General features: G+C 36.8%; 1 protein-coding gene across 2 annotated transcripts; it reads left to right on the forward strand.

Annotated features, from left to right (window-relative positions):
* Positions 1-3,045: 3,045 nt before the first annotated feature.
* Positions 3,046-7,616, forward strand: LOC126789131 (serine/threonine-protein kinase BSK5-like). Of its 2 annotated transcripts, none has more exons than XM_050515204.1 (10): positions 3,046-3,359; positions 3,438-3,658; positions 3,756-3,891; positions 4,064-4,197; positions 4,284-4,389; positions 5,891-5,976; positions 6,224-6,412; positions 6,544-6,708; positions 6,912-7,025; positions 7,192-7,616. In XM_050515204.1, the coding sequence occupies exons 1-10, from the start codon at positions 3,278-3,280 to the stop codon at positions 7,432-7,434; spliced, it is 1,476 nt and encodes a 491-aa protein (XP_050371161.1). In that variant the 5' UTR covers positions 3,046-3,277; the 3' UTR covers positions 7,435-7,616. The 2 variants fall into 2 exon arrangements, with proteins under 2 accessions (XP_050371161.1, XP_050371162.1); XM_050515205.1 differs by having other exon boundaries at positions 3,049-3,359; positions 6,547-6,708.
* The last annotated feature ends 13,123 nt before the right edge of the window (positions 7,617-20,739 follow it).

Genomic DNA, 20,739 nt, shown 5'->3' on the forward strand with positions numbered 1-20,739 from the left:
ATTAGGGCTGGCATGATCCAATAATGCAAGATTTAATAATGCCTCCCACTTGGATCACCACCCATTTGCTTGAAGAAGTGCCTTTTTTCCCCTATGTTTAGTCTCTTTTTCAGGGGTTTGGAGACATCAATTGTTTATATCACATGCCTCTTTTGGTTTCTTTCACTATCTATCTGAGGAACTCTGTGTTTCATGTTTGCTTAGTATTAACATGATATCTACTCTGTTCAACCCTACCAGTATGCCTAAAGTATCCAACAGACAAATTGTGGCATACATGGACCTCTATTCTGAGATTTTTTTAGTGAATTGCAAAAGCCTGCCTTCATTTCTGAACCATTACCAGTGAAAATAATAGAAATGTAGAATTCTGATCAAGTTTTTATCTTGAAATTCTACTTCCTTATTGAATTTCTTCACGTTGTGATTGAAAATTACGCGATACTGGCACATCCGCACATATAAGAACTATGTTCATCGGACTAAATGTGAATGTTACAATGACAATAGATTGCCCAACACTTCAATTTAAGGAGTCCTTTTGCCAGTCAGATCGAATGATACACAATATATAAATTGTATCTTCGGACAAAGAACTTAATTGATCAAAATAATCGGCCAGAAATTTACAAATCGGCTACAGGATGTGCCAAAGTCTCTAGTATAGGAGGATATTGCTTACGTGATAATCTTCTCTTTCACATACATCTCAACACAGAAGGAATTGCTTTTCTAATCTCTTCAGCTCTTCTAATTGGTGAAATCTTTGACCTACTCCTTATGACTTTATCTTGGTTTAGGTCTAACTAAATCTCTTCTAAACACTTATATATTGTGGTCTAACGTTAGTTTAAGATTATTCTACAGACCTCACCAACCAAGAAAAGAAAATGATAATAGTGAAGTAGCTCATGTATTTCATTGGTCAAGGCACCTTTCTTGAACATATCATGCATGTGGTCCAGACACTAACATGGTCATGCATTTAAAAGTATATTAGTACATAATATAAGGTGCATTTGTTGTACTATAATGTAGGATTAATTATAAGGTACACTTCATGATTCATGAGAAGTAGCTATCTTTACGTACCTTCATGCTTCCCAAATCGAAGAACAGTGCTTTTGAGAATTTGAGACCCATATTGAGCAGTTCACATACATACCCTAGTCTCCACGCTGAAACCTGACCACATTAGTATCTAACTAAGCCTGAACAGCTGCCTTTTACTAGTTTTGTGTTGCAATTTTATGCATAAAGATTAAGGGAGCTGGAAAAGTTGGTTATGAAGATCCTGAGATCTCCTCAGATTTAATGCATTCTTCATCATCTGAGGTCGGCATGCCTGCCTAAATCAGTGCAGCTTACTTTAGCTTCAATGCTTCATAGTTTATGTGCACTGAAACTATGCCCTTTACCTGCATACTTGATCGTCCAACTCATACAACTGAGGGTGTGATCATATCCACAATAATGCAACGTGTTCGAGAAGGAATGAGAGGTAGAAGTGTTAACTAAAATGTGCGACTTGCTGGAACATTTACGAGTTGCAACTTACATAAAATATGGTTAACGAATCAAATTATGATAGGGTAATAGTCAGCTTCAAATTTGACATGCTAACACAGCCACTTAATTTGTTTATTCTCACCGTTGAAGTCTTAGGGTTCATAGTTTACGAAAATGACAGAAAATCACTGTTTTTTCTTTTTCTAATTGATGGAACAATCAACTACGTATTAGAGAACGTGCAACTTTAATTACCTGATCGATGTTAAAAGTATATGGAGTAAAAGGATTCGAAACTTCGAGCCTTAGCATGCCGATGCCAAAAAACGACCCGGAATGAAGAGAAAGAATCATAATCGTGTAGAAAATTAGTCTTAAGACGCATAGATTAAATTGATATTTTCATAATGGAAGTTGACCTTTCTAAGGGCCGTGGATAAACTCATGAAGCTATTGAACGAAAGGAGATGATGCAATCAATTTCTTTTGTCTATGGAACTATTGAACTACCCTGAATAGGTGGACTGATTACGTGATTGTCTTAACTACGACTTAGAGCATCATATTTGTCCTAACTCGACAACTAAACTTTATATATTAATTACTTGATTTCATTATATACAGTATTAGAGGAAAAAAAAGTTATATAGGAAAAGAGCTGCAAGTCTAATGAGCTAATATTTTTGTAATATTTTTGTTCACTAAGCATTGGAGTAGCAAATATAAATAAAAGAATGAACAATTATATGTAGTAGATGAATTACTCTCCGTAGTCTTTTGGTGTATTTTGTCATAATTAATATAAATTAATTTAGATAAAAAATATATATATAATTATTGATTTTACAAGATACTCGATGTAATGCATATATAAAAGTCTAATTATCAATGAATAAATATAATAATTCTTCATATTCTGATGAATACTACATTCTTCTTAAATACGTTATTAACACGTAATTCTAATCATGTGCTTGATAAAACTATAATTTAAAAAAAAAATTCTGCCATGAAAAGAATATTCGGCAGAAGACATTTTTGGGTAAGCTAACTCGACTTTGTGAGGTTTTTCTCGAGCACATACCTACATTTCTCCTATAAATAGACTAATTATTTGAATTATGTGTATAACGGTATAATGTTTTAAATCACGGTTTATTAAAAAATAGAAATGTCCCTATCTTTCTCAAAGTTAGAATCTTCATTAGCGTATGTCTCCCTCATTTCGCCTCCAATTCATGCATGCACACCAAGCCGAAAATGAAAGCAGAAAAGAGATGAACAAAAAAAGAAACCGTTACAGAAAAAAGGGAGAGAAAGAAAGAAAGCAAAAGGCAAAACGAGGATCAGAATGCAGAAACGGGGGGAAAGAAGAACGGAAATGACAGCTTCAGGAACAAAAACACAACACAAAACACTGGATCCAAAAAGTGTCACTTTTCCCTTTTGGGGTTTTCTTAAAAAGAATTCCCCTCTCACTTTCTTGCTTTCCATCCAACTATTAAGGCAAAAATAAAATAGGCCCTTAATTGGTTCCTGTATTTATCTCCCTCTTTCTCCATTTCATCTTCCTAATCCTATCTATCTACTACAAGTAGTCCTCCAATTCCAAACCATTTCTCTTCTACTAGTTCCCTGCAAGAACAAGAAGAAAGTGACAGAAAAAAAAAACAGCACAAAGCTTTCTAGAGAGAGAAAGCACAGACATTCCCAAAGCCTTTTTCAGCTGTTTTCTCTCACTAGAATTTGGGTTTTAACTCTTCAGCCAATGGGAGCTCGCTGCTCCAAGCTATCTCTCTGCTTCTGGCCTTCTACCCTCAAATCCAATCCCAATGATTCCTCAGATAAAGGTTCAATCTTGGGCTTAAACTCCACTTCTTTTTGTTATATTTGAGCTTCTGTGTGTTAAAGTTTGCGTCTTTATGTAGAAAATGGGAAGAAAAACGAGAAAAACTCGCTTCCTGGGTTCGTTGAGTTCAGCTTGGACCAGTTAAAAGCTGCCACGTCGGGATTCTCGTCGGAAAACGTGGTCTCCGAGCACGGAGAGAAAGCTCCCAATGTGGTTTACAAGGGTACTCTCGACGACGGCCGTTGGATCGCCGTTAAGCGGTTCAACCGATCCGCTTGGCCTGATTCGCGCCAATTTCTGGTGAGTAAGTTTTGGAAGTAAAGTTGGCAACTCTGTAAACTCTGGCTATCTGGGTTTTTGGTTTTGTGTGAAAAATTTGGATTTGGATTTTTATTAGGAGGAGGCTAGAGCTGTGGGGCAGCTGAGGAATGAGCGTTTGGCGAATTTGATTGGGTGTTGCTGTGAGGGTGATGACAGGTTGCTTGTGGCAGAGTTCATGCCTAATGAAACTCTCTCTAAGCATCTATTCCACTGTAAAGTTTCTATCTTTCATTTGATTTATGTTGCTGTGTCGGTGTGTTTTCAATTTTTTGTGCGAGTTTCCACGAAACGGGGTTCATTTTTAATGCTGGAATTTGGGAATATTTTGGTTGGGGTTATAGTGGATTGGTTGAGGTTATAGTGGATTGGTTGAATTCAATGCAGGGGAGACACAGCCGATGAAATGGGCAATGAGGTTGCGGGTGGCTATGTATCTAGCGCAAGCTTTGGAGTATTGCAGTAATAGTGGGCAGGCATTGTACCATGATCTTAATGCTTATAGGGTTCTGTTCGATCAGGTAGTTGGGGAGTTTTTGGTGTTTTGAAAATTGTTAAGGGTGATCTGTTCTTGGCCGATATGTTATAATGAGTGGGAACTTGGCAGGATGGGAATCCTAGACTTTCTTGCTTTGGCTTGATGAAGAACAGCAAAGATGGAAAGAGTTATAGTACCAACCTGGCTTTCACCCCTCCAGAATACTTGAGGACAGGTAATTTCAACATTTGGTTCATCTGAGCAATCCAATGTTAAAAACAACGCACTAGTGTGTGTGTTGGGGTTTTTTTTTAAAGAATAGTGCCCTAGGTTTGATGTGGGAGTATGGAATGAGGGATAGGAGAGGGAAATGTTTAGAAGAGTGGATGTCTTCATTGTTCCTACAAGGGAGATAATTATGAAAGGGCCAGTTTCATTTATATTGTCTGCTTAAGATTGCAAATGTCATGCCGTTTTAGATTGGAAAGATGCATTTGTTGTTTATTTTTATACAAGATGATCGAGGTTAGCTATCAATATAAATCATATAACGAGGCTTGCCATAGTAGCGGCCTTTTAGGCTGCAGCATTTGTGTCTCTGGACTCACTCAATCATGTTCCATTGCTTCCATTTGCATGCTTCTTAATTGGCAAAGTTGTTAAAATACACCCTTAATTTGGCTCAAATTGTCAATTTACCCTCCCGAACTTGTAAATGCGAAAATTTGCCTCCTCAACTTGGCAAAAACTGCCGATTTGCACCCTCACTGTTAAATTTAATATTTTTCATCTAATTTGTGGTCACATGTCATGCACATGATAGACATTTTTGTTATTTAATATTTATTTCATTTTTTAATGATAAAAATAGAGAATTTAAGTTTTGTACAATTATATTTGCTCACTCATTCACTTCACGATATTTTTTCTTTCTTGATAAATTTTTTCAAAATAACTATACATAATTACGACCATAAGTGAAGAACTAAAACTAATTATGTCTATAGTCTCTAGCAATCGTCAAGTCTACTGCTAAGGTTTTGTCAATTTATAGAGGTTTGAGTTTTGTCTTGTGTTCTCACTTAATTAGGTGATGATGAATGTTTAGTGTACTGGTGGGGAAAAAATATTAAGAAAGAAAGAATATCATGAAGTAAATTCCTTGTGTTGTTATTAAAATGAAATAAATATTAAATAACAAAAATGCACATCATGTATATGACATGTGACCACAAATTGGATAAAAATGTTAAATTTAGCGCTGAGGGTGCAAATCGGCAGTTTTTGTCAAGTTGAGGAAACAAATTTTCGCATTTACAAGTTCAGGATGTAAATTGACAATTTGAGCCAAGTTCATGGTGTATTTTAGCTATTTTGCCTTCTTAATTCCATTAACCAAATGTCAGTTGCTTAAGGTGCTTATGTGTATATCTCTTAATGCATGAATTTGTACATGTCATGTGGCGATGAATTCTTTTGTTGTGAAACTGCAATTGAAATCTTTTAGTTTTGGGTTAGTGTATTGATATTTATTTATTAATAAAAGGATTGCTTGTTTTTTGTAAATGCATTATAATTGCATTTTCTTTTAATTATTTTTGACTTGTGACGTTTAAATGCATTAAAAGACTTGCTGGTAGAGGTTTTGGGTAGTATTATCTTTTGCAAAAGGGAGTGCTCTAATATTTGTATAGAGTTTTACGTGCTCTAAATGTTAGTATCTTTTTTACTGGCAGGAAGAGTGATCCCAGAAAGTTTGGTTTACAGCTTTGGAACCCTATTGCTCGATCTCCTCAGTGGCAAACATATTCCCCCAAGCCATGTACTTCTCTTTTCTTTTACATTTTGATGATAGTTTACTCTGAAATTTTTACTAGACATCAAGTTGAAAATTGTCACAGACAAAAGTAACCTGTGTCCTTCACCTGCTCTCTACGTGACCTGTTTGGCTGTCTTTCATTCTAGGCATCCCTGATAAGATATTCAGCTACATGATAAGATTCTCATTCTAAACCTGATTGTCTTTTTAGGTCGGTTACTAACTATTTTTGTAATTTTTTCTCTTTAAGGCACTTGACCTGATACGGGGCAAAAACTTTTTAATGCTGATGGACTCGTGCTTAGAAGGTCATTTCTCAAATGATGATGGAACTGAGTTGGTGCGGTTAGCATCACGGTGTTTGCAGTATGAACCTCGTGAGAGGCCAAATGCCAAGTCTCTTGTGACCGCCCTTAGTCCTCTTCAAAAGGAAACAGAGGTGCGTCCAACTTTTTTCTTCTGTAATGATTAGTGTTAGTTTAATACTTTGGTGGTTGGTCTGCTATGCATCTGTTTGCAAAGCTGCAAATGCCATGAAGGTATAACATCATTTGATCTACTGGTTCACAGCAGGTTCCATCATACGTTTTGCTTGGTATTTCACATGGAAATGTGCCTGCAAATCAGATATCACTGTCACCTCTTGGTGACGCTTGCTCAAGATTAGATCTTACTGCCATACATGAAATCTTGGAAAAGATTGCTTACAAGGATGACGAGGGGGTTGCGAATGACGTTAGTGATCCTCTAAACTAGTTCTCTTTATATTAATTTTTGGACATCTAGAAATGGAAGGAAAAACCTGATGTTCGCCTCTCATCTGTTACTGTCTATTTCTTGGGGCCCTCCTTTATACTTGACATATTTTTTATTATAAAATTTTATTATATCTAATCAATGCTTAAAGCACTGCCTTTAATTTTGATATTACTTCGCAGCTTTCTTTCCAAATGTGGACAAATCAAATACAAGAGACGTTGAATTCCAAGAAACATGGGGATGCTGCATTTCGAGCAAAAGATTTTGCTACCGCCATAGATTCTTACACAGAAGTAAGGCACTCATTAGAAGAATTTGAGTTTTGTCAGTGCAAATGACTTCTCATTACCTCATTTGATTAATTGATCATCCTAGTAACTTGAATATGGCAGAGAAATAGATAAATTTGATATGCTTATCATCTTACACCTTGGTGGGTTTTGTTTCTTTCAATTGCAGTTCATTGATGGTGGGACCATGATATCTCCAACTGTGTTTGCCAGACGTTGTTTGTGCTATTTGATGAATGATATGGCACAGGAAGCTCTTGGAGATGCTATGCAAGCCCTAGTAATAAACCCCGAGTGGCCAACTGCCTTCTACCTTCAAGCGGCTGCCCTAAAGAGCCTAGGAATGGACAATGATGCGCAGGAAACTCTAAAGGATGGCGCGTCCTTGGAAGAGAAAAAAGATAAAAACTGAATGTGTATAGGTGTTTCCCCCCCCTTCTTTTATTTTATTTAAACCTGTATGTAGTTTTGTTAATTCCATCTTTGGTATTTGAGTTCTGATCTGCAGCACCAAATTATTCATTGTAACAATCTTTATATTTGTCTTGATGTATTTTCATTTATCTTGATCAATAGGATTCCGATATACTGTACTCAGATGATGGCCAAGTTTTATTGTTTTGTTTTTGAAAGTTTTGGCAACAGCCTTGAAATGACTGAAGGCTTGATGCTTCAACACACGATAGTGAAGGACATATTCATAATTCAGGAGAAAAATATAAGCCATAGAAAGTCTTGCCTTAGGTAAACTGAAGGCACGGGATAAAAATAATCCGTGTATGTTGGGCAACTAGGCATAGCTAATCACTGAGAAACTTGAGATGGGTTTGTAAACGTCGTCCAAACTTGAAAATACAAGATAGAACAACAACGAGTAATAGCAGCGGAATATGTAGAAGAATTTTACTTTTCTATTAAATAAATGATATTATAATGATTACACCTTAATTAATAATAATGTTATTCTCAAAAGTAAAAATACTTCTTACTTGATAGTCACGATCAAACATGAAACAACCTCACTAAGATCGTTGCTTCAAGTGTCGATACAATCCCACTAAGATCGTTGTAGTCACACGGATGATCAACCTCACTAAGAACGTTGATGTTGTCACTAAGGTCTTGAATGGAGTCACAAAGATCTCCTAGTACTAAATTTCTCTTTGGATTCACCTCTTTTCTTCTTTTTCTCTCTTTTTCCTCCTTCTCTCTTTTTCTCCTTCTTTCTTGCCGTGTGTATCTCCTGGAGGCTCTGACACCTACTGCCTATATACATCATATATATAGCAGCCGGCCATCCAACCCTAACCCTAGTACACATAGGTAATCAACCTAATTTCCCTTCCTAATACATCTCACATAGAAAAGGAAAATATACATATGAATATGGAATACACCTTTTATTTTAAATCCTTTTCTATAACAATTCCCAAACACCATTTAACTAAATATATATTCCCAAATATATATCAATCTACCCATAATCAAATCGGTGGAGACTTCTTTGGAAGAAAAGCAAACCATAATCTTTTCCTAGTCCAATTAGGAAACAACTTAAATTCTCTTTTTGCATATCAAATCTTCATGACTTGTCCTCCACACCTTTGGATCTTCATCAACTATATGGAGGCCAATATATGTACCTTCAATCTCCCCCTTTGGCCTTCCATGCAACTTTCACCATCAAGTACCTACAAGACCACCATGAACAATGTAAGTACAAATTTTTTTTTTCAATAAACAAACTTCAAACAAAAACACTAATGTCGTAGGGACTTGATTCTCCCCCTAAGTTGATGAAGCCAAAGGAGGGGAAAGCAGTCTAAACATCATCTCCTTTTTGTCGTCGTTGAGCAGCAATAAGTTTAGCCTCTTCCGTCTCATGTCGAGTTCTCCTTGCTCCACTCATGATAATTGACTGTACACTTAACGCACTATGAGGAGAAAAAAAGAGAGGAAGAAAGAAAACATATGTTCTAATCGTCTATATAAATTTTATTCCAAAGTGAAGAGAACCAATAAGAAACGAGAAATCTGAAAATCGAATCTAGCATGAAATCATGCATGTAATTAGGACACCAATGACCAAGGTAAAAATCAATCAACCGCATTCTATAATGAAAGGGTACATAAGATGCATGCAAACCATAGAGAACAAGCATACGACACTTCAAAATGAAAGACCTTGGAAGATAATTGCTACTAGCCGCACAAAAACAAGTCCAATTTTTAGATGACAGCAAGATAATCGAACTTGGAGCATGCAAAACATACACAGTCGTGCATATAGACATTATCTCCTACCAAATATTTTCACATGACATAATGATCTCGAAGGCACATAAGGCAAAGAAAAGATGTCCTACCCTAGTTAGGAACCAATAAAGCAGAATAACATATTTGAGGTAGGAGACGTAAACCACTAAGAGTAAGTCACCATTCAAAAAATCTTGCAAGACATTAGTATCATAGAGATCAAAGAGTAAAGCCTCAATATGCATGATGAAGAAATAATTCATGATTCGAATAAAATTCTGGCATTCAAAATGACAACCGTTTCGGGAATAGCTTTTGGTCCAAACTTACAGACATGTGCAAGAAGTCAGATGCATACATATTACTATCTCAAAATAACTATGACATATAAGAGATATCCTTCCATAAAAGAATGCACATCATAAAAATCAAGCACACGGCAAGAAAACCACACATGTAAGAAGTAAAATACTCTATATACTTCCATATAAACAATTATCATGGAAACCAAACTCTAGAAGCATTTTCACAAATAGTCACTGCATGCAAATCACATATATATTAGTACACGACTACTAATAAATAAGAACCTAGAGAGAACTTGCAATACTAGTCACACACATACGGTTCAGTTTTGAAGAAGATTGCATGTAATTAAAAATAGAATGAGAGTACGTTAGTTTAAACCACCCAACATAGATATTATTCAAGGCATGAGGGAATTTTGAATCTATAAATAAGAAACAAGCAGACCACTCTAAGGATATAAACCATTTTAGGACCTTACATGCACTTAGCTCTCAACACTACTTGTAGGGGCAGGACAGAGACCACAATGACACAGTAACACAAACAGGTCCAAGCATATCATACAACCATAGTAAGAGTTAATACAATGACCTGAACATTCTTGTTGAGCAAGACAATACACTTTATCAACCGCACAAACAAACATCCTCGAGTAATATGCATGATCATTAGCCAATAGTAAGATGTGATGTGCATTTGAATATACTTCATAATGGGAATGAAATAGAGGAGTAATTAAATGCGCAAGCCAACTTAAACGACGCTCCCCTCTATCTCTCCAGAAAATCACCTTGTAACACCATAATTTGTATTATATATAGAATTTCTTTTTCTTTTCCGATAATGAGAATATATGCTCAGTACATTGCTGAGGCAATTTTTCAACCACCGTGGAGACCAAGCCAGCCCATTCCAACATGTATCGAGTAGTTAGTCAATCCCTGGAGAGGAGAGCTAGCCTGGCCTAAAAATATCATATCCTCCGGGGAGACCAAATCAGTCCATTCCTTTAGGAGTCGAGTAGTTAGTCAACTCCTGGAGATGTAGAACTAGCTTGGCCTAAGACTGCATGCACAAATTCCTTACACATTTTTTTTTCTTGCATGCAATCACAATCTATAACATGTATTCAACTACACCAGCTCCTGATTAGGTGACTCAACTCATATTTGTCCACCACTATGAAGTATGCGTACGTGAGAATCAAACATAAAGGCTAATGATCATGAATAATATCCGAGAACACTGGATGGGTGATCCAAAATAACAATGTCAAGAGCCCTAAAGAACTAACAGGTAAAATGCAGTAACTCATCTATAGTAAGATAAGATCAAGGACAAGGAAAAGTTACCTTGACATATGTACTCACCAAAGTTGTTATTTGTCAATATTGAGAGCAAATGCCAATGGCATTACGTAAGGTCAGAAAGCGTTTTGTATCCAGTGGTTTGGTAAACAAGTCTGCCCATTGATCATTTATAGAAACAAATTCTAATGATAGAATATTCTTATCAACAAGTTCACGAATGAAATGATAACATATATCAATATGGTTAGTTCTAGTATGTTGAACAAGATTCTTGGAAATACTAATAACACTTGTATTATCACATAATATAACACGCTTTTCTTGCGGAATACCATAATCCTTAAGCATATTTTTCATCCAAAACATTTGTGTACAACAACTACATGCAGCAACATATTCAGCTTCTGCTGTAGACAATCAGTGCAAATTTGTTTCTAATTATGCCGTGCAACTAAATTCTTAGCAACGAAGAAACAACCACCACTAATACTTTTCTGACCTTGCAGATTACCTGTCCAATCTGCATCAAAATAACCTACAATTTCAGCGTTAGTTCCTTTAACTTTCTCTTTAATAAAACTTACTAGAGTTTTGTTAATTTCCATATTTTCAGTGTCAGAGCTTTCTGCATTTTCTCCTTTGTGTGACACAATTTCCATTGTTTTTCTTCTGGTCCGAACGCCTTCTCCAATGACATCTCTAGTTGAATGATCTTTTTGAACCTGTTTAAAAAATGTACGAAATTTTGTTGCAGGTTGTAAACTTTTATCAACTTTTCTTGATTCTCCCTGTGACTGCACATTTGTATTATTAGTTCTTGGTAACCCATCATGAGATAATTCAGACAAATCCACATAATGATCAGCAGTTACATTTATAGAGTCAATTACAGTTCTAGTTTCTTTACCATCAGATTCATAATCTATATCAATACAACACAGATTACAATAAGCTTCTATGTGACTCTGGTCTTCCTTTTTCCTCCAAACTTTCTTACATGGATATCTCTGAGTCTTTTTCACATCATGCTTAGTTTCTTTATAAGATTTAGATAAACCGACAAAGTGAGAAATATCAAGTAAAAACTGACCATGTTGTTCCAACTTACTTCGAATATCTTTAATATCTTTCTCATATCTGTCATTCGAGTTGACCACTTTTGAATTGAAGGAAGTCTGAATATTCTCAGTTTTTCATGTTTTCCAACATATGTTACATTTGCTTTTGAACCTGTTTGTTCACGAACAAAGTTAGTAGAGAAATTATAATTTCTATTTGAGCTAGACTTACCAGTATATCCAAGTGAGGTTCTATCATTGTAGCTATTTCCTGAACTTAAAATGTCGGTTAACGATTTCGAACTATTTTGAAATTTTCCAACCTTGTTATCTGTTCCATCAAGCAAAACCTGCAACTTGCCAAGTTTAGAGTTTAATAAATCAATTAGATTGTCTTTTTCGATTACCTCATCCTGGAGCATTTGAATCTTTGCTAGAAGCCGTTTTCTTTCAAGCACATGATCACCATTGTCACTTTTCTTTCTCAGGTTTAGTTTCTCCACTTCCCATTCCATTTTTTCACCTTCCAGCTTTTCCACTTGTTGCTTTAATAGAACATTCTTTTCTGAAATTTTCTCAGCAGCTTGATAACTTTTGCTTGATATTCAAATATCTCATTATCCTCATAGCTGTTTTCTCCATCTTCTTCTTGATCCTCTTCATCCTCAGTTTTTGAACCTGCATAATTTAAAGAGAAAGAAGACACAAGAGCAAAAGTTTTGTCCCTTTTTGGAGAACTATCATCATCATCACTCCAAGAGGACTTGTAAGCCTTATTACTTGAATCAAATTTTTTATTTCCACAGTTAGTAGCAACGTGACCAATGCCACCACAAGTATAACACTTCTTATTACTATTACTACTACTTCCATACTCATACTTCTTTTGTGAGTAATTATCAATTACGTTTCTCAAAACGCCTATTATTTCCATTAAAATTCCTCCTAGAATTTTGATTATTTTGTTCATTTGAAATTGACTTTCTCTGACTCAAAAATTTCTCAAATTCTAAAATCAACAGTTCATTATTTTCAGCCTCCTCAAACCTTGATTTAGAATTTTTTGTAACACTTAAAGCAATATTTTTAGAATTCTTACCTTTCGGTCTTTCATTCTCTTCAAGCTCCATCTCCCAAGCCTTCATATTTCCAATCAACAAGTCCACAGAATATTCATTGAGATTATATTGTTCTTGGATCGTTATTTTTTTCATCTTGTATGACTTTGGAAGAGACCGTAATATTTTTCTTACAATATCAGATTCATGTAAAGGTCTTCCAAGGCTTTCACACAAACTAGAGGGATCAGTAAAAAGATTGTAAAAAGCATCAATAGTTTCATCATCTCTCATTTTTAAAGCATCGATTTCAGAATAATATTGTTGTAATCTTTATTCTTTTACAATATCATTACCTTCATTTAAAACACAAAGTTTATCCCAAACCTGTTTGGTTGTAACACAATTCTGAACTCTTTTCTTTTCTTCTCTGCTCATTGATGCATATAGAGCATTAAGAGCCTTGTGATTTCCTTCACTAGCCTTAATCTCCTTTTCAGTCCACTCATCTTCGTCTTTTAAATCAACATCTCTCATTGGAGGTTCCATCCACGTTCAACGCTTCTCCATGCATGAAAATCAATACCATATAGAAAGGATCTCATTTGAAGCTTCCATTGAGTGAAATTCATACTGTAGAGCATGGGTGATTGATTCAATCCTTGACGTTCCATCTTTAATCCCACATATCTCACTAAGTACGTCTAGTGACCTGCTCTGGTACCAATTGAAAATACAAGATAGAACAACAACGAGTAATAGCAGCGGAATATGTAAAAAATTTTTACTTTTCTATTGAATAAACGCCTTAATCAATAATAATGTTATTCTCAAAAGTAAAAATACTTCTTACTTGATAGTCACAATCAAGCATGAAACAACCTCACTAAGATCGTTGCTTCAAGTGTCGATACAACCTCACTAAGATCGTTGTAGTCACACGGATGATCAACCTCACTAAGAACGTTGATGTCGCCACTAAGGTCTTCAATGGAGTCACAAAGATCTCCTAGTACTAAGCTTCTCTTTGGATTCACCTCTTTTCTTCTTTTTCTCTCATTTTCCTCCTTCTCTCTTTTTCTCCTTCTTTCTTGCCGTGTGTATCTCCTGGAGGCTCTGACACCTACTGCCTATATACATCATATATATAGCAGCCGGCCATCCAACCCTAACCCTAGTACACATAGGTAATTAACCTAATTTCCCTTCCTAATACATCTCTTATAGAAAAGGAAAATATCCATATGAATATGGAATACACCTTTTATTTTAAATCCTTTTCTATAACAATTCCCAAACACCATTTAACTAAATATATATTCCCAAATATATATCAATCTACCCATAATCAAATCGGTGGAGACTTCTTTGGTAGGAAAAACAAACCATAATCTTTTCCTAGTCCAATTAGGAAACAACTTAAATTCTCATTTTGCATATCAAATCTTCATGACTTGTCCTACACACTTTTGGATCTTCATCAATTATATGGAGACCAATATATGTACCTTCAAAACTTGACAGTGGTAGCCAAGTCCACAAGGCATTTTACAGAAAGACGTGTAAATGGTGTAATGACATTGTTATCTCTAACCGAAACAGATTTGAACACAATAGGAGTCAAAGTCCATTGCAACCATTTGTGCTATACGCATGAAACATTAACTAGAACATCTATCCACGCACTAGAAATAGAATATCCGAGGAAACCGGAAGCAGCTCAGATTCTTCAAACAAACAGGTAAACTCTCTCTAAATGATCTCGCATACCTGGTTTTGTTTAACTTATAGCATGAACTGTAAAGTTCAATACTTTAATTGAAGTCAACCTATAGTATGGTGATTTCCTAGTCCAACTAGGTAAACCTAGATACTTATTTATTGCTTCTGCTTTTTGGTGTTTATCCAGTTTGTGAAGTTTAGTTGTTATGCGATTCGTTGAGGTTATCATTAAGTTTAAATGAGAATTTTCATACTGCAATTATACATGCTGAGTGCAAATGCCAACATAAGACGGTTGCTTTTCCATGATGAAGTTGAAGGACAAGCTATCCTGGTTTCTACCATTTGGGATTCATGTCACTCTCTTTCATGTCTTGGAAGCAACATATATAAGTATATGCGAAGAAGACAGGTCAAATTTTTTGAAAGCAACATATAAGATTCACACACACAATACATATCAAAGTCCATTGTCCACGAACTAGAAATATAAAATTTTGTGGAAGAAAAGAGGTCTCCAGTTAACACAACAGTCGGATTTTAAATACAAATCCGACTCAATTTCATTATGTTTCTAATCGGGAGACAATGCTCTCATTTCTCATGAGTCCTTGTGAGACCAAGATTGAACCGAGTTTCTCTGAATGATCACCATGTTACTAGAATGAACCTGCTAGACAACGGGATAGGAAACTCCCAATTCTGTTTCATTGTCACTGTCAGAAAAGGGACCGTCCTGGGTCCAGTGTCGAGCCTGCGAGCCTCAATGAGTGCAGGTCTTGATACGTTCCATCTGACTTGCTTTGTGTTCATCAGTACTAAGCTTACAGGGGGCATGGAAAATGAAACAATACACATTCCAAATCCTCTCGACTTCTTGGGGACGTTTTCACGGGTGTGACTGCGGAGAACCATCTTAAAACAGATGATACAATAGTGGAAGTTTTCATCATAAGTATCTTCTATATGGTCATCAGAGTAATTATTCTGTGTACGCCAATCAGAAAAAAACAGTAAAAATGAATCAATAACATTAAAATGGTGCGCCACGTAGACTATGTACCTGGTACATATAATAATTTTTCAAGATCATCATACTCGCTATTGCTCTGCAGTGCCATGGCTACAGCACCCAAAACAAATAGTGTCGTAAGCAATGGCGGAGGCAATGAGTGTTGGCATTTGCCCTCACTCAGATTTTGATTTTGCAACTGTTGATGCCTCTTTTTTCCACAAGCCCAAAGTCAAGGGCTGACATGCGAAGAACCGAATCAACGGTCCTAAAATCACGTCAAACTTAATATCAAGTCAAGCATAGATTAAAACACGTCATACAATTCTCGTAGACCCAAGCTACGTTTTGGGGCTTACACGAGGGGTTGTGGTATGGAATGTAACTATAATATTCTAGGTAGCACGAACACGTCCCTCAGCTACCGTATCGTGTGTCCGACACAGACACGTCTGAATACGCCCGGACACGAGTATTGGAAATGGACACTGCCCGGACACGCAAGTATCTGTATCGGACATGTGGACACGCACTAACTCATGATAAAAGTGAAATTGCTTATGGTGAGATTCGAAACTTGGTCATCCAAAGCACCCAACAACTCCTCAACTATTTCAACAGATTTAGTTTTTGTTATATTTATGCACACCTTAATATATATAAGGAGAGAAACTTGTGATAAAAATAAAAATGCTTGTGGTGGGATTCAAACTTTGGTTATCGAATGTACTTATAAAGTCCTTAGTCATTCCAACAAGTTATATTTTCATCATTTTAATACACACTTTGACATATATATACATCTAAATACTTTCAAATTTATAAATTAATTTTTCAAATAAATATATATTAAAAATAATATTTAATTAACGTGTCCACCACGTGTCCGTGTCCAAACAAATTTCGATATGTCGTATCTACGTATCAAATCGTGTCCAATACGTACACTCGTGTCCGTGCTACTTAGGTAATATCCAACATCATCCAACGCAGAGGGGGTGATGTGCTTTATATATACATGCTCACTTCCATCTAGCACGAGGTCTTTTTGGGTCTCAATGGCTTCATAGGGAATAAGAACTCTGAAATTAAGCTTACTCGAGCCAGAACAATCGCATGATGGGTGACCTACTAGGAAAGTTGCTCATGAACTCCCATAAACAAAATCGTGAGGGCTATGCCCAAAGCAGATAATATCGTGTTACGGCAGAGCTGGTCCCAAGATGTGACAATTTGGTATCAGAGATACTCTGTCGTGTGGTGCGAGTTTGCTGACGAGGACGTCAGACTCCCAAGGGGGATGGATTGTAATATCTCACATCGGCCAACAGAGAGGGGGTGATGTGCCTTATATATATATATATAGGCATTGGCTTTATTTGATATCAAAGCCACTCTGACGTGTGGTGTGAGTGTGCCGATGAAGAAGGGGTGATGTGCCTCATATATACATGCCCACCTCCATCTAACACGAGGGATACCAAATTGTCACATCCCGGGACTTCCTCCGCCGTAACACGATATTGTCCGCTTTGGGCACTCTCATCTCTAGCCCTCACAGTTTTGTTTATAGGAGCTCACAAACAACTTCCCAGTGAGTCACTCATCCTAGGATTGCTCTAGCTCGAGCAAGGATTGCTCTAGCTCGAGCAAGCTTAACTTCATAGTTCTTCTCTCCTCCAAAACCATTGAGCCCCCAAAATGCCTCGTGTTAGATGGAGGTGGGCATGTACATATAAGACACATCACTCCCTCTCTGTTGGCCGATGTGAGATATTATAGATTTATAGTAACGGAGCTTATGAGGCTCATCGTCGAAATAGAGCACGTAAACAAATTTTGGGCTTGGGAACCAAAATTCATGCATTATTTGGCTTTAAATTTGACATTAGGGTAGTGGAGAAATGGATCTTCAACCCAATAAAGCCAATGCCTATTTTTGGCCCAAAACCCATCACATAACCCATATCTATTTCCCATTTCAGTTGCTTCATCCCCATTTGGCAAACACGTTCTTCCACTTTTGCTGCTGGGATTGGTGCTTGGCTAGTTCCAGCAGCACGAGAAAATCAGGGAGAGGCAATCACGCCTAGATCTTCCAAGATCTTTTGACACATCACCCCCTCTCTGTTGGCCGATGTGGGATATTATAAATTTATAGTAACGGAGCTTATGAGGCTCATCGTCGAAATAGAGCATGTAAACAAATTTTGGGCTTGGAAACCAAAATTCATGCATTATGTGGCTTTAAATTCGACATTGGACTAGTGGAGAAATGGATCTTCAACCCAATAAAGTCAATGCCCATTTTTGGCCCAAAACCCATCACATGACCCATATCTATTTCTTATTTCAGTTGCTTCATCCCTATTTGGCAAACAAGTTCTTCCACTTTTGCTGCTAGGATTGGTGCTTGGCTAGTTCCAGCAGCATCAGAAAATCAGGGAGAGGCAATCACGCCTAGATCTTCCAAGATCTCTTGACACATCTCCCCCTCTCCGTTGACCGATGTGGGATATTATAGATTTATAGTAACGGAGCTTATGAGGCTCATCATCGAAATAGAGCACGTAAACGAATTTTGAGCTTGGAAACTAAAATTCATGCATTATGTGGCTTTAAATTCGACATTGGACTAGTGGAGAAATGGATCTTCAACCCAATAAAGCCAATGCCTATTTTTTGCCCAAAACCCATCACATAACCCATATCTATTTCCCATTTCAGTTGCTTCATCCCCATTTGGCAAACACGTTCTTCCACTTTTGATGCTAGGATTGGTGCTTGGCTAGTTCCGGCAGCACCAGAAAATCAGGGAGAGGCAATCACGCCTAGATCTTCCAAGATCTCTTTGATTTCCTATCCCCACAACTTCCTTTGAGCATGATTTAAGGAGCCCATGATCTTTGGTTGGTCACAATAGCACCAAGGTGCCGACCTATCCCTGCCATCACCGCCCCTATCTATTGACCACGCATCTCTCCAACGACGAGATGAAGAGAAGCCTTAAGGACCATCGGTCTTCGAGGTTCATCCTCCCTTCCCAACTCCACTATAAAGAGAGAAGGGAGGGGATTAAGTCCAACTCATTTCCAACCCGAAAGAATTCCAACCCACAGGGATTCATTTCAATTCATCCAAACTGGTCCCAACACACAGAAAATCCAGAAACCATCAAAAGCTTCAAGCAAGAGAGCAAGCTATATCTCTCTTATCCAAACCTTTACCCACCACACCTTAGTCATCACCTAAATCATGCGATCACATCTCTACTAAACTCACAAGTATCCAACTCCCATACCATGCCTTCTGTAATTTTCATGTGAATTTGATTTGCTACTATGCCTTCTTTAAGTTTCATGTGAATTCGATTTGCTGCTGTTACGGTCAAGAAAATCTCTGTTGTTACGGTCAAGAAAATCTCTGTTGTTACGGTCAAGCGAATCTCTGCTGTTACGGTAAAGCAAATCTCTGCTATTACGGTCAAGCAAAGCTCTGCTGTTACGGTCAAGTGAATCGCCGCTGTTACGGTCAAGCATATCTCTGTTGTTTCGGTCAAGTGAATTGCTGCTGTTACTATCAAGTCAAATTAATCACAACAAAGTCGTTCTTAGATCATTTCCTCGATCGATTTTGGATCTAGTCGCATCACAAAAACACCCTCTTACAGGTTCGATATGATACAATTGTGCCCTCAGTGGATTTTGTAAAAGAATAGTTTTATCCATAATTAAGCATATATGTTTATATAAGGTAACCAAAGTGAAAACATTTAACAACACATGTTGTGAAGCTTCTTTTATACTCTACTAATACATAATTAAAAAGCCTATTTATTAAAACCTATAAAATTATCTTCCCGATGCTCTAACTAAAGCTTCAACATTTGTTCCTCATACCCCCCAAATTTCAATCTTTTTAGATCAACAAGACTCTTGCCTGTAGGTGTTCTATCATTGTATAGATGAATTATAGTTGGATCATAAGGTTAGCTACCATCTTCTATTCTTCTTATTATTTTATTATTATTTTCATTATTCTCCGTTTTTCAATTTTGAGAACTTTGTACCTTGAGATAGGTTCAATGTCATTGACAATGAAGTTATAATTCAACGATTTCAAAAATGGCACCTCGCCGAGGACAACTATAGGTTGTTTAATCAATATTTTGCTTCGAAAATAATTTTTGTATGGTACATGGATAAATATGAACTTCTTGAGATGTATTGTATTGAATTGAAACATTTTCCATCACATCTATATGGTGTATGTATTTATTTGTTAAAAATATTTTGAGTGAACAAAAAAAAAGTGCCCCCAGACACATTTCTTTCTCCCTCCGTCACAGGTCGTAAGAGACAAGAGCAAACATGAAAATTTTGACCAATTGATGTCACAAAGAGAAAAGAGCATATCTGATCCGTTGATGAATATCTGATGTGTTGATAAAACTAAAGCATGAATATCAGTAGAAAACATACGAGATCAACAGGGGGCTGAGGATCGCCGGTCTTCGGACGCTTCGGCTCCGGCTGCTCTGTGGTCGGGATCAGATCGGATTCCGGCCGCTTCACCAGCGGTCCCTCAATTGTGAGGCTCATAGCGGATGAAATATCTCTGTAAATTTCAGTGGTTTCGGGTTTGTTTCTTTTTCTAATCAAACAAAAGATATCGTGCAATGGGCCTGATGGTTTTAATGGACTTGCTAGTTTTGCAATTCCATTAGCTAAACGCCGAAGACCGAAGTATAAAGTATAAACACGATTATAACATCAAGTAAAGGCTTCCGAGAATATTATGATGATCTTGGGGTAGATTGATTACGAAGACTTTTTAGCACATGAGGGCAAAGCTTTGGGTCAAGGTATGTACCCTTCCATTAAATTATGCTTCCAAAATGTAAGCTTTTAATTTGTTATACTGACATATTCTCATTGTCGTACATATTGATGTTTAACTGATACAGGTGTTGATGTGATCTTGAATGTTCTT

The sequence above is a fragment of the Argentina anserina genome, chromosome 3 (assembly GCF_933775445.1).
Source record: "Argentina anserina chromosome 3, drPotAnse1.1, whole genome shotgun sequence".
Taxonomy (NCBI): domain Eukaryota; kingdom Viridiplantae; phylum Streptophyta; class Magnoliopsida; order Rosales; family Rosaceae; genus Argentina; species Argentina anserina.

Bases quoted from the DNA above. Each gene is read 5' to 3' on its own strand.
- LOC126789131 (XM_050515204.1), top strand. From the start codon at position 3,278: ATGGGAGCTCGCTGCTCCAAGCTATCTCTCTGCTTCTGGCCTTCTACC. The intron at 3,360-3,437 runs GTTCAATCTTGG...GTCTTTATGTAG, and splicing joins CAATGATTCCTCAGATAAAG to AAAATGGGAAGAAAAACGAG. The intron at 4,390-5,890 runs GTAATTTCAACA...TTTTACTGGCAG, and splicing joins TCCAGAATACTTGAGGACAG to GAAGAGTGATCCCAGAAAGT.